Source organism: Schistocerca nitens, chromosome 1, assembly GCF_023898315.1.
Source record: "Schistocerca nitens isolate TAMUIC-IGC-003100 chromosome 1, iqSchNite1.1, whole genome shotgun sequence".
In the NCBI taxonomy this organism is placed as follows: Eukaryota; Metazoa; Arthropoda; class Insecta; order Orthoptera; family Acrididae; genus Schistocerca; species Schistocerca nitens.
Genome location: NC_064614.1, coordinates 891,552,285 through 891,568,918, shown reverse-complemented (window position 1 = coordinate 891,568,918; position 16,634 = coordinate 891,552,285). Strand labels below are relative to the sequence as shown.

General features: G+C 42.6%; 1 protein-coding gene across 6 annotated transcripts in view; it reads right to left on the bottom strand.

The window, feature by feature from the left end:
• Positions 1-16,634, bottom strand: part of LOC126191836 (G-protein coupled receptor Mth2-like) — a 652,141-nt gene that overhangs the window by 24,028 nt on the left and 611,479 nt on the right. For all 6 annotated transcript variants that reach the window (XM_049932559.1, XM_049932558.1, XM_049932560.1 and 3 more), the window contains one exon: positions 779-857. In XM_049932559.1, coding sequence (XP_049788516.1) covers positions 779-857 — 79 coding nt within the window. The remainder of the gene's footprint in view (positions 1-778; positions 858-16,634) is intronic.

The window sequence follows — 16,634 nt, the reverse complement described above, 5'->3', positions numbered from 1 at the left end:
TCCACTGGTTATCCAACCGATGTTTTGAATGAAGGGTTCTTTGTTTCAACCAGGGAATCATCATTCACTACAGTGTGCTTCAGTCAAGTGTCTTAACAGTGGTGATGAAGGATTTGACAACGACATTCCCTTTCACAATTAAGAGAGGCTGCAAATTAATGTCCTACAGACTAAAAGGCACCACTATAAAAGGAAAAGGCTGCTGCTTTTACTAATTATACCATTCAGCCACTGTTCATCTACTACAGCATACTTAAGAATGCCAAAGCCTGTTACTGTAAAATTATTCAAATAATGAAACTCAAGAAATAGGTAGAAACTAGACTTTGGTACAACAAATACAGCATAATCTGAAAATTGGAAAAGCCACACTCTAGATTAGACTAAATGCTTTTGTTCAACTTCAGTAAGCATGTTTACAGCTATAGGTTATTTAAGCATGAATAAATTCAGTCTGCATTTCCCGTGACCACTGAGTGACATCCCAATAATGTACTGTAGAGAACTCTTTAAACAGCTTCATATATTGAAAGCTGTTCATGACACACATACTCATTACTGTCCTTCGTATTGTGTTTCTTTAAAATAAACATAAATATCCCTTCCCACCATGTTAACACATATTTCAAGTTTAAGGAACAAATTATTTAGAAAATTTACAGACTATATAAGACTTTATTTTGATTTAATCATTCTGCAGATTTCAAATTCCAATGTTTCTATGAACATATCAAATTTTCTTCTTTTAAATGATGAATATAGTACTGCAAGGCTTTACCTGAATGTCCAAAAGATGTCGAAGCACATTACATTGAGCCAGAAGAAACTTGCCAGGAATGAAAAGTAGATGATGAAGGCTGTAACAAGGAAAGAACAGTGCCGTTAAAACACTCAAAATGACTTCCACCCAGAGTAAAAGAAATCTATAATTTACATTGAAAAAGCAAATCAGCATTTCCTTGATTTAATTTTCAATGGTTGTCAGTATTTAACTTTGAACAAACTTTCAGTCAGAAATGGCAGGTGTTTCAGATATTTCAGATGGTTTGCATCAGATGGACATGTCATTTGAGAAGAAGTTTTTATAAACTATAGTATCCTGGCAGAGTACAAAATTTTTCATTTTCTATAGGATATTGTGCAGTACAATCCTTGATGTCATGAAGAGTAGCATCAACGAATGTACTTCTTAAGCCAATTAAAAAGAGTCTGTGGTCTATTGAAATTCATAGGGGAAACGTTTCTCATGTGAGTGAGCATATGGTCGTGGGTCTTTTGCTTTCTGCGCTCAGATTTCCTTATTGTCCTGTCTCACTGCCAAGAAGCATCACATGACGTGTAGCAGACACTACTTCAAGGGTCGTTTCATGTTCTTTAATCAATAAAAAGTGAAGAGACTATAGACATAGAGAAATAGATAATCAGTATTTATATCAGACAGTGGCAAACGTATTCCTGTAAATTAGTTATACTACACATATCTGTGGCCAAAATGAATCTGTTGCTTTAACACTGTATTGTGCATTGACTCTGAAGTAGTCAGTTTGAACCATGGAGGAAAAAATCATCATCAAAATTTATCCTATTACTTGGTGTGAGTACATACAGTTTCCATTACCAGTATTGTCCTGATAATAGCATTTACGCACTTCATACTGTAAGCCAATTTGGTTATACAACTATTCCCATCTGGTTTTTACAGGTTCACAGACATACATTTACATCTTATAAACATTCAAGAAGCGGGGCAGTCCTGACCATAAGCAGCACGTCATACGACATTAATGCGATTTTGACTTCTATGACGTTTACTGTTCCTATAAAATGCAAAGAACGAGTGAGGAATTTGATGACTGGTATTGATTGGTTAATTGATTTGGGGGACAGGAACAAACATCAACATCATCGGTCCCATCGGGTTAGAGAAGGATGGGGAAGAAAGTCGGCCGTGAGGTTTCGAAGGAACTATCCTGGCATCTGCCTGAAGCGATTTAGGGAAACCTAAATCAGGATGGCCGAACGCAGGTTTGAACCGTCATCCTCCCAAATGCGAGTCCAGTGTGCTAACCACTGCGCCACCTCGCTCGGGGCTCGTATTATAACATGCAGAAAACCAAAGATAACGGCAAAACATCTTCATTCACCTGTTAGCTAAGTTATAAGCAAATGATGTTATTAACTAACAAAAGAAATTTGATGAGAAATGGACGAGCAGTGTTGTTGACAAACGCAAAACACAACGGCAGAAATTTGCTTTTTTACATTAAAGAGGAAGGGTGTGCGGTCTTTTCTTATGGATAAAACTTACATGCCAGTAATAACGATCAACTTCGATAACAAATACCGCATACGGTAGAGTAGTTCGTAACAAATAACGTCTCGAGTGTATTAGATAAAATGTGACACCTGTCCGAAACCGTACATTCATCAAACGAACAGATCTTCTGATGCCCTGGTTAAAGAACAGTGCAGTTGGAACACTGAAAATGACTTCCAATCAGAGTAAAAGAAATCTCTATCAAAAGGCAAATCAGTATTTCCTTGACTTAATTTGTAATAGTTGTTTGTATTTTACAGTAATGAAACAGCATTTGGTTCTCATTTTAAAAAATCCAAACATAAAGTCGGCTGCATAGGTTCACGTCTAGGGCCTGTCATTATGTTCTTGAGGAGGCCATTTGGAGAGCTTGAAAATGTTATTAATTAAAATACTATCCGTAGGTGCAGGTGAACAAAGCGATTTCCATAACAAAAACGTTGTAGAAGTATTTTATGACCTGTTGGGATGCTTCTTCTCCCTGTTTTTTGCACTTCCCTTTGTTGGATTTCCGTTTTCTGCCTACTCACACTTTGATTTAATAGTTGTTTCATTACAGTTATTTCGCGTGCATTTGTGATCACAACTACCAGTTCGCCAATCGCGAATCGATTCTGCAGGCTTGATTCTACTGTACTTTTTGTTTATCTACACTTGTAGTTACATATTTCTCACTTGTTTTCACTTTGAGACGGCTTTCTCTCCCTACCAATTTTATATTGTGGATTTTTTTAAATCGAATATTTGCGATTTAAGAGTTACCAACTTTGTGTTATCACGTATTTAACAGAACGAAGGTATGTCCACATTTTGATGGCCTTTCCTAGATTGTTCAGTTGACAGGTCATTGTATATTGTACATTCATGTATAGAAGTTAGTTTGGTCTGATTGCCATGCAGCAGGCCTGGTTTCGATTCCTGGCCGGGTCTGAATTTTTTTCCACTCGGGGACTGGGTTGTCATCATCACCATTTCATCATGATCGACATACAAGTCGTCCATTGTGTCGTCAGCTGAAAAGACTTGCAACTCGGCGGTCCAACTTCCCCAAGTGGGGACTCCTGGCCATCAATGTCATACGATCATTTAATTTAAGTTTCCTAGTATTTTACTATCCTTATTTTTCTTTCTTTTTAAACAGATTCTCGGATTATGATTTTGGAAGAAGCCCTAACTGCTGGTGACGCTATTTGTAGGGCCCGAGGCTGAGAAATGCCGTAACAGGATTTTTGTAGTTTAGGGTACTTTTATGCTGCAGCCGCCCTGCTGACACATTGCTTTTCGCAGGGAGTCTTGTGGCTGTCACAATGTAGCATTCTGCTTGCACATCGCTGCTTGCTGGTCGCGTAGGCCGTAGGCATTTCGCTTCTCGCCGAGGATGTTTACCGCGCATCTGTAAACATGGCTAGTTCAGTAGATCAGCTGCAGTGCGTCAACTAAAACAATACTGTCAGCATCATGTGAGGACGTAATAGTGGTCTTTCAAGTCAAACATGTAGTTATTAAAAAGAAGAAACAAGAAGAGATATGAATCCAACGTTTGAACGTATACGGTCCACACTGCAGATACTTTCAAATTTTCTGTCAAGAGCTCAAAAATTATTCGGAACACTTATTCAAACAGTTTATTTTAAATAATATTAGACCAGAATAGTTAAAGAAGTGAAGATTCGACCCAACATTATAAACGTATTTTCTGTGGAAGACTGATCTGTAGGCCAACCCACACTGGAGTAATAATTCGTCAGTTTTCATCTACATCTACTTCATGTACTACACCTGCCACTTACAGATTTTTGTGCTGATATTCTATCGAAAAAAAAGAAAACGATAAATTAGCTGAAACAGAGAAACTAATTTCAAAAAATTATTACTCCTAAAGTTATCCATCATGAAGAGCTTGTGATAATCTCTACGCCAAGTGTCACAGATAGCTCCGCGTTCAAAAACAGGCTGAAATACGTGCCTTTTCAAAATGATTCAAATGGCTCTGAGCACTATGGGACTTAACATCTGAGGTCATCAGTCCCCTAGAACTTAAAACTACTTAAACCTGCAACCGTAGCAATCGCGCGGTTCCGAACTGAAGGGCCTAGAACCGCTCGGCCACAACGGCCGGCGCCTTTTCAAAATGGTAATTTGCACATCTTATTCTTGTAATTAAAAGCTCACAACAAGCACTACCGTCTGTGTATGGAGGTTTCATTAATATAGGATACTGTGAAAAAACAGTCTACAGTGGACATTGCTTACAAAACACCATCTTGGAATATTCCTCAAGTGTGTGGCATCCATACGAAATAGCGGATATGAAAAGTGTAGAGGGAAGGACAACATCAATAGTCGCATGTTTGTTACAGCCACGAGACTGTCACGGAACTGCAGGAAAAGCTGACGTGGGAGAGGCTTGAAGGAGACGAGAACCATTTCTCATAACGTAACAAAGCTTCAAGTATCAGTAACAAACAAGGAATCTAGGCATATACTACAGCTCCCTACATATCGATCTTGCAGTGATCGCAAGGACAATATTAATCTAATTACGGCTTGTACAGTGGTATTAACACTGAAGCTCCAAAGTAACTGGTATAGGCAGGCGTATTCAAGAACAGAGATATGTAAACAGGCAGAATACGGTGCTGCCGTTGGCAACGCCTATGTAAGTGTTTGACGTAGTTGTTAGATCGGTTACTGCTGCTTCAGTGGTATGTTATCAAGATTTAAGTGAGTTTTAATGTGGTGTTATAGTCAGCACACGAGCGATGGGACACAGCATCTCCGAGGTAGCAATGAAGTGGGGATTTTCCCGTGCAACCATTTCACGAGTGTACCGTGAATATCAGGAACTCGGTAAAACATCAAATCTCCGACATCGATGCGGCCGGGAAAAGATCCTGCAAGAACAGGACCTAAAACAAGTGAAGAGACTCGTTCAACGTGACGCAAATTGCTGCAGATTTCAGTGTCGGGCCATCAACAAGTGTCAGCGTGCGAGCCACTGAACGAAACATCATCGATATGGGCTTTCGGAGCCGAAGGCCGACCTGTGTACCCTTGATGACTGCAAGACAGAAAGTGGGCCTCAACACCGGTATTGGACTGTTGATGAATGGAAACATGTTACCTGGTCGGACGAGTCTCGTTTCAAATTGCGTCGAGCGGATGGACGTGTACGGGTATGGAGACAACCTGATGAATCCATGGACCCTTCATGTCACCAGGGGACTTTTCTAGCTGGTGGAGGCTCTGTAATGGGGGTGGTGTGTGCATTTGGAGTGATATGGGACCCCAGATACGTCTAGATACGAGTCTGACAGGTGACACGTACGTAAGCATCCTGTCTGATGACCTGCATCCATTCATGTCCATAGTGCATTCCGACGGGCTTGGTCAATTCCAGCAGGACAATGCGACTCCCCGTACGTCCAGAATTGCTACAGAGTGGCTCCAGTACGAACACTCTTCTGAGTTTAAACACTTCCGCTGGCCACCAAACTCCCCAGACATGAACATGCTATGCCTTGCAACGTGGTGGGAAGAGATCTGAACCCCATCGTACTCTTACGGATTTATGGACAGCCTTGCACGATTCATGGTGTCAGTTCCCTGAAGCACTACTTCAGACATTAGTCGAGTCCATGATATTAGGCAGGTATACCAGTTCCTTTAGCTCTTCAGTGTAAAAAGTCACTTCTCGTTCGCCTCATAACTAATATGTGGACAATGGGAAGTACCTTCTGCCACGCGCTTCACAGTAGTTCGCAGAGTATGGAGGTCTGGAAGCTATGTACACTGTGCGAGAAACTGCGCTCCGAGGAAGAGCCAAACACGGCACTGACTGAGTGACCCTAGGTAAGACAACAAGTGTTTGGCTTAGTTGTTAGATCAGTTACTGCTACATCAGTGGTAGAATATTAAGATTTAAGTGAGTTTTAATGTGGTGTTATAGTCATCTGCTGGCAAGGTATGTAGTGAACAGCGGGGTGAGCAGCGATGGTGCAGGTTAAATGGGCCAGTTACACTCAGTGAGCGCGTTTCATCGTCGCCGGGCCGAAATGTTATCAATACCATTGTTCTGATCTGGGATTGTTTGATCATTAAGAATTTCCTGAAAAACGCATTTGTTAGGTCTTCAAATATTGCTAAAACACATATCTGGACCTTCTAGCAGTCAAAGTGGAATCACCCTAGAATCAACAAGACGAGCCATAACAACTTCGACGAAATCTACGTGGGAATCCATTCAAGATAAGTGCCAAAATTAACGACTTTTTTACAGTGACTTCATTATTTCCATTCTGACGATACCATCCACATTCAATAACTTTGTTGTTGCCCGATAAAGCGAACATATGCTACGTGAGCAACATTATTAATCTGATTTCTAACCTACGTTGCAAGTGGTGGTATTGTTAGAGTAGGCTACCGCAAACATTTTTCCAAGAAGGCATTGATCATCTTGTCTCGCAGTGGGATAAATGTATCAACAGATGTGGTGAATACTTTTCAAATAATAAATAGTTTACTCACGTTTTTCTATTTGTCTTGTTTTAAATTCACTGCCACTTATAGATACCTGCGTCACCAGCAAAAAGTCTGAAGCTGCTATTAATACTGTGTGCGGGTCATTAATGTTCTACACGCACAGCAAGGTTCTCAACGTAATTCCCTGGCGCTCACGTACAGTTACTTCTGCACCTGTCTATGACTCTCCATCCAATATAACATGTTGCGTGCAGGCTGTCAATAAATTCTCAGTCCAGTCACTTTTGTTTTGTGTCTCTTACCATCGTTCTTGCCTAAATAGAAGAAGACCGGGAAAATAAACTTATAAAAAGGTCTTACGATCATATAAAATATATCGTAGTGAAGAGATGGAGTATGTTACAGGGGCTTGATATAAATTGTTGTTCCAATCTGGGTATATGGCAGCAGTGCCAGATGAGAGAAGGGCGTACCCGTCGATGACACGGTTCCCGTTTTTCCCTTATCAGCAACAATGACAGCGGCGTCATTCCGCTTTACAAGCAACACCACTCAGCGCTTACGAAACCAACGACGCGCGGTTGTCACAGAGGACGCCGGACTGCGCCACATAATTTATCCGGCGGTGCGATCCGTCACGGGAAGACAGCGTCACGCGACACACAGCGACAGCTCTGATAACGCTACACTTGTACTGGCAAAATTAACCATATGCGCAGCCCCAACAAGAAATGGACCAAGGCGTCTAATGTGGAAGTATCTCGTTTTTCTGCAACAGCTTTGCGAATTTTGATCTGGTTCCGAGCGCTGTCTTAGGCGTGGCGTGGACGTCTGGTGCCGTAGGGTCGGGGACGTGGCGCGGTCGGGACGTGAGTCATTCGCAGTGAAGAGGCCCTGTCAGAGAGACGTGGGACGGTCGTGCTACGAATGGATCACAACATGTCATCTTCCTCAGACGAAGCTATTGGTCCACTGCACGTCTCTTAAGTCGTTAACGTTGAACAGCGATCAAGATATTGGGTACATCCGTTATGGGTGAAAAAAGGAAAGAAATGTGGCACATTCTACGTAATGAAGGAACTGAACATGTATCCCGAGCGTTCCAGCATTTTCAGAGAATGTCTCAAAAGTGTTTCTACATTACGTTAGTTAAAGTGAAGGACAGCATTCGGAGAAAAACAACGAAACTGGAATGTTGTGATCAGAATACTTATTTTTCATAATACGAGGGTGAGTCAAATAAAAACCTTAAATATTTTTTAAAATATTATTTATTGTGCAGAAGTGGTACACAACTGTATCACTTTTCAACATAATCTCCCCCACACTTAATGCAAGTCCTCCAGCGCTTACAAAATGCATAAATTCCGTAAGAAAAAAATTCTTTTGGCAGTCCACTCAACCACTCGTGCATCGCGTGGCGTACCTCTTCATCAGAACGGAACTTCTTTCCTCCCATTGCATCTTTGAGTGGTCCAAACATATGGAAATCACTTGGGGCAAGGTCTGGTGAGTATGGTGGATGAGGAAGACACTCGAAATGCAGGCCTGTGATTGTTGCAACTGTTGTACGGGCAGTGTGGGGCCTTGCATTGTCATGTTGCAAAAGGACACCTGCTGACAGCAATTTAGGAGATCTGTGTTTGATGCAATGGTGACAGTAGTCCCTCTAGGCATGTAATGCCCCAAAATGACGCCTTTTTCGTCCGAAACGAGAGTCAGCATAACCTTCCCTGCTGATGGTTCTGCTCGAAACTTCTTTGGTTTTGGTGATGAGGAATGGCGCCATTCCTTGCTCGATCTCTTCGTTTCCGGTTGGTGGAAGTGAACCCAGGTTTCGTCCCCAGTAACGATTCTTGCAAGGAAGCCAACACCTTCTCGTTCAAAGCGCCGAAGAAGTTCTTCACAAGCATCAACACGTCGTTCTCTCATTTCAGGAGTCTGCTGCCATGGCACCCATCTTGCAGACACTTTGTGAAACTGGAGCAAATCATGCCCAATGTGGTGTGCTGACCCATGACTAATCTGTAAAGATGCTGCAATGTCATTCAGTGTCACTCAGCGGTTTTCCTTCACTGTGCCTTCAAACTGCTGCAATGTTCTGTGGAGTCACAACTCGTTGTGCCTGACCTGGACGAGGAGCGTCTTCACTGAAGTCACACCATTTGCGAACTTCCTACTCCATTCGTAGACTTGCTGCTGTGACAAACATGTATCACTGTGCTGAACCTTCATTCGTCGATGAATTTCAATAGGTTTCACACCTTCACTATGCAATAACCGAATAATAGAACGCTGTTCTTCTCTGGTGCAAGTCGCAAGTGGGGCGGCCACCTTTATACTGATACTGCGACAATATGTGTGCATCTGCACTATTATGCCACCTACAGCCCATTCTGCACGCTGTTTGTAGCAAGCTTACCAACTTACAGGTTAGCGGCGCGAAATTTCGATTTATTATTACAAATTTAAGGTTTTCATTTGAACGTAAGCCTACACATTGCTGATTTTTGTGGTAGATGTTCAAAATATTACAACTCTTTTGCCGTAGACTTCAAATTCCTCGTTACAGGGCATAGTTCCCTATCATGTGATAGACATTTTGCCCTTGTAGAGAGGGTCAAAATATCCTTCCACACCGGAATACTTGATTTCAGTCATTGACAACGCCAAGGACAACGTATCCTTCTGTGAGAGATGGATGCAGACGATTTCACGGATTTTTACGCACTATAACAAGGCTTTCACAGAGGCTCATTCAGAATAACTGCGTTTCGTTACACAATTCATCATTTTTTTCGCACATCGGATGACTCCGGATTAATGAAAACAGTAGCGCACCACTTAGGCTTCTCTGCCAAGCGTCCCTCGTCGGCAGACGAACGTGTCGCGGACCACGAAGCGACGCGTCGCCGCCACGCCATCTCTGTGTAAAATAGTTGTTATTGAGAAAAATAAACAATTGATCTGTCGCACAACACAATGGCCAGTGTATTGTCATCAGCGGAGGACAATGCGCGCGACAGGAATGCACAAGGTACCCATCTGTGCCTTGTGCGCCTAGTTAAAAAAACATTGTCACGAAAGTAGATCTGCCTTTGTCAGCAGTACATTTCAACAAATTAAATATATCTAATCATGACACTCTTTTAGGATCTTCCTATTTTCGTAATAATACCGACCATTTTCTTCACTTGTGTAGTCTGTTGAATAATTAGTTTATTAATGCTGATAATGTGCATGCAACAATTTAAATGCTTTTTCTCATCACGGCGAACCAATTAAAACTTTGTTATTTGTGACTGCTTTTCGACTCTTTCTAGCTTGCAGTGAAAATGTGATGTTCACATGCGTCTAGTAAAGTGTGTCAAAAAAATGGTTCAAATGGCTCTGAGCACTGTGGGACTCAACATCTGAGGTCATCAGTCCCCTAGAACTTAGAACTACTTAAACCTAACTAACCTAAGGACAACACAAACATCCATGCCCGAGGCAGGATTCGAACCTGCGACCGTAGCGGTCGCGCGGTTCCAGACTGTAGCGCCAGAACCGCTCGGCCACCAGCGGCCGGCAATACGTAACATGTGGTCGGGCCAGTCAGTGCAAGAATTCCAATCATTGCATGTTGGCGGACTGTCGCACGCATGGAACGCCAACCATTACTATGTGGAGGGCCACGCCGGAGGTTTGGAAGCGCTTTTTTTTTTTTTTTATCGAACATTGAACTAACTGGAGTTCGTGAAAGAGAGAGCTATCTTGAAATCCGGTACTTAATTGTGGCAAAGAATATCAAATTAAATTAAAGCTGTTGTAATACGACGCAATAAGTAGACGGAAAAATAGCAATTACCGTTAGATTGTTGGGACTGTCAGCAGTCCGATACGTAGTGGCAGTCGACACGATGAGTGCTAAGCTGTAACTACATGCGCCGATCACAAAGAACGCAGAGAAGCTCAGCCTCCAAACGAAAAGGTATATGTTAATGAAGTGGTGCTTACATTACTGCAATTATAAATTATTACCTTCACAAAGAATTTAGATTTTTCGGTAAAACTCTTGGCGTGTTATCCAGAACTGTGATCGCAACTGTCATCAGAACGCTAGTGCGATTTCGTATATTTTCTGTATAGGAAAATGGGCCCCTCATTATTGCAATTAGCACATAAACTATTAATTACATAAATATATGAATAAGATTTTCTGTAGAGCTCTTGGGGAACTATTAAGGATTGTGATCACAATTTTATTTTCGCAAATTGGCGAACAATTTTTTCACAACATTAAAATTTTCCCGATTACTGGTGTTTTCTTCGCGATACTCTGCAGAACTATTCAAATTTAGTAAAGAGAACTCTAGAACTATAGCATATCTACCAAGAACTCTGAAAAAAATGTATATTTCTCGGAAGTCGGGCGCCAACTTCACAAGACTAGCTGCCCAACGTCCATCGATCGTAGGTAGAAGGCTTGTGGACAGCATCTAATGCACCCACTGTGGGGTTCTTTTTCTCAGAACGACAGTCACTGAAAGGAAAATCCCAAAAGAGCAGATAGGTACATTTTTCACAGTTCGATGGACCAGTCGGGTAAAGGAAGTGAACTAAAAAGCTAGCTTGGAAATTAGTGGAGGGAATGGTTGTTTTGCAAGTGCGCGCCTGCCCTTCGACCGCAGCGCCGCGGTGGCGGAGCGCGCGACCACTTCCTGCGGCAGCCTCCCGCGGAAGCAGCCGTTGCACCGTGCGTACTCGGAATCTGCAGGCAGTGTTGCGTGCCCAGTAAAACGCATAGCCGTGCTGACGTTTCGGACCGGAAATTAACGTTACCTTACTCTGGTTCCCAGTTCGTGAAGAATGAAACCACTGTTCTACCTGCGCCTGTTCTACCGTTCTGAAAGATGTGTGCTATACTCGTACTTGCCTAATTCCATATCACTTGGTTACTCTCTCATTTCGCTCTCTTTCTTTGTTGTTTCTTGTTTTTTTTTTTAATTTTTTTCCTATTCTCTGCTGGAATTTCCTTATATTTTTATAAGCTCTGAAAGAGCTGAATACAGTAAGCAGGTTGAAAATGATGTAAACTGCAGCAGGTTATACGGAGATGAAGCTTGCGCGGAGTAGAGTAGTGTGGGGAGCTACATCAAACCAACCTTCGAACTGAAAACGACAATAACAACATTGTTATATTCGTGATTGTCACTGTTTAAATAGTCTGCTATTCCTTGCCCATTACGTTAGTTAAAAAAAAAAAAAAGAAAACGAGAGTCTCCATCATGTAAAAACCTTGTGAAGGTAGAATACCTAAACACTGAAACAGGGGCTTACAGAAGTTTCTAGGTTTACATCCTTCATGATTCTAATGGCCTTTTTTGTATTGTAAAAACTAGTTTAGCTGCTGTCAAATTGCACCAAATATGACCCCATATTCAAGGTGGGGAAGGAAGTAGGCATAGTAGGTACTCTTAATTGTTGTTTTCGCATGACATCCGTATTTTAAATGACATTTTTACATTTTCCATCACCAGCTCAGTGACAGAGTGAATAAGTACGCTCTGTCAGAAGGCTAGTCATGCACTTACATCTGAAACTGAAATGTTAGGTACACCCCTAGCAGGCATAAAGCAAGGTATTGAAAGTTGTTTCATGCTTCACAAATTGGGAACCATTGTAGGTGGAAACAGTTACTTTCTTCTGTTAAAATTTTCTTCTTTGTATTAGTCTCTGTGGAAAGTATGCTGTACACTAACAGTATTCTCGTGGGAAAAGATAACACCCAGAGCTACCAAAGGAATAATGAATATGTGACGGAATCATATAGGCCACCCTTCGCAGTCATTTACATCGTAAATTGCACTGCCATTGTACGCTAAGAAAAATGCATTATTCGAAAAGCAAAAAAGATTGGGTGAGTCATTATCACAGAGACGTGCTGTACACAGAATGATCATACATATGGTAGTAATCTAGATTTCGCTTTTAGAATGAGTAAATATTAATGTTTTTAACGGTGCTGGTTTGGAGATGTCAATTAACTACTTTTCCCGGTGATACATACGCGTAGAAAAATATGACAGTTTCGTGTCATACGCCAAACGTTAACAGAAAAATGTTTAAGAAATTTGAAGATTTTTTTATTTGGTTAGACAAATAACTATACAGCGGTAAGGTAATTTATGACACAGAGTAATAATTACGTTTAAAATGTGTCTATAAATTTATTTAAAATTATCCCTAATGTGCCGGTAGCGCATGGTATGGTCTTGTACTAATTTTGTGAGAAACTCTTCAAACCCGTAACTTGACGATTTACGTTACAACAAATGTTGCCTACTGTTTAATCTTGAGTATACTTCTACAAGAACAGCAATCATACGCCTTCTTCCTGTCAGGCGAAAGTTCTTGAGCACTGAAATGTAATTAGCACCGTTAATAGCAGTCAGTCGTTTTAGTATACTCGCTAACATGTTTAGTGCGTGGAGATAACGGAGGGATCAAAATGACGAAAAGTACACACATTTTATAGCTGCGAATGTACAATCAAATTCTAGTCGATCGTAGGATTCCGCTTCAGATGTTGATCTATCGTTGCAGACAGGCGTGTACAGCAACTACTCACGCGATGCCTCTTTCCAGATTGAAACGTTGACGCAGCCAGGTGTTTCACTTTCTAGACACTCCCGAACCTGCACCAACACTTTGTGAACGTCCTCGGCACAGCCTGAAGACAGCTGTCCGAGCTGTCGCGTCGTAATCAGTTTCCTCCTCCTTCCTGTTCAGCGTTAAGTTGCGCCGCGTCAGAGTTCTCTATAATGAAGGGGAAATCTCACGCCCATAGCTCGGCAATTATTTTATTTTAATACTGATGCCGGATGCAGTTACTTCCGTTACATTCGTCAGTAGCGCCAAGGGAGGAAAACTGTGCATACCTCCAGTCAGTAAATAGTGTGTATCTGGTTCTGCCTGTGTTCTTATTTTAACTGTATCGTCTTTTCGTGGGTGGAAAATAGGGAACTAGCCATGTGCCTACACGAGAGTGCAACACCGCCTAGAAACTGCACTCAGACTGCGCGGGTCAGAGCAAAGGTCTCTTGTCTGTAGAGGAAACACAGATGAGACATTAGTGAGAAGACAGCTATTGAAAAATGGTTCAAATGGCTCTGAGCACTATGGGACTCAACTGCTGAGGTCATTAGTCCCCTAGAACTTAGAACTAGTTAAACCTAACTAACCTAAGGACATCACAAACATCCATGCCCGAGGCAGGATTCGAACCTGCGACCGTAGCGGTCTTGCGGTTCCAGACTGCAGCGCCTTTAACCGCACGGCCACTTCGGCCGGCACAGCTATTGAACTAATGATGATCATTTTTCCTTAAACATTGAATTCACACGGCCATAAACAATAAAAGGGAAACTAACTGATAGAACTATTGGGAGAGACATGCTGTTATGAAGACTACAAAACGTGTTACGATCTTCAGCGACTCACAAAAAAAGTGAAGCGCCCAGAAGAAGAGGATGAAACTGAATTCTGGTTTCGCAGGACAGAGCGGATCAGGTTGTGGAAAGGGGCCAAGGTTAATTACTGTTAGTTATACAAGAACACATACAACTTTATTCCTCACACCAATGCACAGCTTTCTCTTTAAAACAACAAAGCTCAATTCACGGCTGAGGGCCCAAGTAACTTCTCCTGAATAAGTTTAAATGACTGCTTTTAAAACACCAGGATTTAGAGTAACGGCTGAAGGCCTTACTTAAGCAAAATTGCAATATCTTCTCGGCTAAAGGCCGAAATAATATTTCAGATCGGCTAAGGAAATTCTTTAAAAGCCAAGCATTTACAAATTTCAGCTAAAGGCCATAATAAGGAAATTCAAAATAATTCTTCGGCTGAAAGCCCAAATAAAAAATATCTTTGAAACTTTACTGACAAGGATTTACATATTAAAGCCACAGGTTCTGAAACAAACGCGGCTGAAGGCCTAAATACAGAGCAACAAGAATTTTAAATGAAACACGGCTGAAGGCCTAATATTAAAATAGTTGTCATGAAGGTCGGCTGAAGGCCATTTACTTAACATAAACAGACAATATTAATACACGGCTGAAGGCCTGGCGCAGTACCTGCGACCAAATAAAATGACAGTCACAAACAACAAACAGTGGTACTCAGAAGTGTTCCAAGGGTCGGCCTGGGGAGGAAACTCTAACCACAGTTTAGGTAAGACAGGGAGCCAAGATTAACACTGAACAGTCGGGTGACAACACGACCTAGGGACGACTGAGGAACCAACCAACAGCCAAATCAATTCCCTTCCACCTGACACACTCGCTGCTCTGCTTCAACCAACCGACTGATTACTCCAGTATGCAGACAGCATTCATCTGCTCAGTGGAAATCACAAAAGCTACACACGGTTCCACATAAACACACTTCCACAAGAACCCGAACAATCGAAAAAACAATCACTGTGGAACAACAAGGACGAATCAGTTCGACACACAGAGTTTCCACGAGCGGTCAGCGACCAAATAAACGTCGTCCGATGAGACGACCGAATGAACGACCAACCCACGTCGTTCCCACTCAAGTTACGTTTGTCGGCAACGGTCGGGCGAGCCTTGGCTGTCCGAAGCTGACTGCAGCTCCAACCCGACTCAACTCCATGTCTTTTCGGAACTCGGAGACACGGCGACCCAGGCACACTGGCTTGGACCCATCCATACAGAGGTGGCTCTTGCCCATTGGCCACGACATCTATGCACAAGGAAGGAACCAAAAAGAAACCGACCCACGTCCGGCACGATGATCAAGTGGCGAGGCCCAGAAACAGTCAAAAGATCAAATACACGTCACCCGATGAGACGACCAACCGAACGACCTACCAACGGTCGTCCCGCTCCAATCTCCTTCCGTCGGACAGTTCATGTGTGTCGCCAGCGGTCGGCGAGCACTGGCTGTCCACACTTCACTGGCGCTCCGTCGCCGACTCACTGCTGCTGCTGCGACCTGACTTCACTGCTGCTGCGCTCCGACTGAGCTCCCGACTGAACCCCAGACACACGATGAAATACTATCGGTCGCTCCAGAGATGGTACGACAGTGGACTTATCGATAAGCACTGCTGCTGCCACTCACGGGCAGGTAAGGCAGAAAGTTAGTGACGGCAGTAAATGGAATAAGAAAACGAGGCGGCAGTACCGTAAGAGAAGATGACAAACAATAAACGGGATGAACACGAGATGCGCACGGCTCAGAAACGAAATGAAACTTCATGGGTTGGAGTGTATATCATTTTACGAGTGTTTCACTGATTGAAAAATTGATTCAAATTTGCTAATAACTTGGCAGTATGAGCCCACTTATCATTATGATGTTGCATCCGCTCTGGCCTGGATGCATGCAGTGATTCTGTGCGGAAAAGCGTGTGATAAAGTCGTTGTATCCTCTCCTGTGGCAAACTGGCCCACAACTGTAGTAACTGGTCCTCGATTTTGTCACTAGGACAGAGCTGACTTCCGAGCAGGTCTCGCACATGTTCTATCGGTGACAGATCCCTCAATCTTGCTGGCCACACGAGTACCTCGACATCACGCAAATAGTTCATAGCGGCACGTTCCAGATGGGGACGAGTGTTGTCCTGTTCAGAAAAGGCACCACGACTATGTAGCCTGAGAGCTAACACATGAGGGTGTTCGGGACGTACCGTGTTGCCATCGGAGTTCTCTCAGTCAGTACCAGCTGCGACTTGAAGTCATATCCGAGAGCTCTCCATTGTGGCCCACGAGAAATACGGGCACCGCAACGAACGTGTGACGTCACTCTAGTCGCC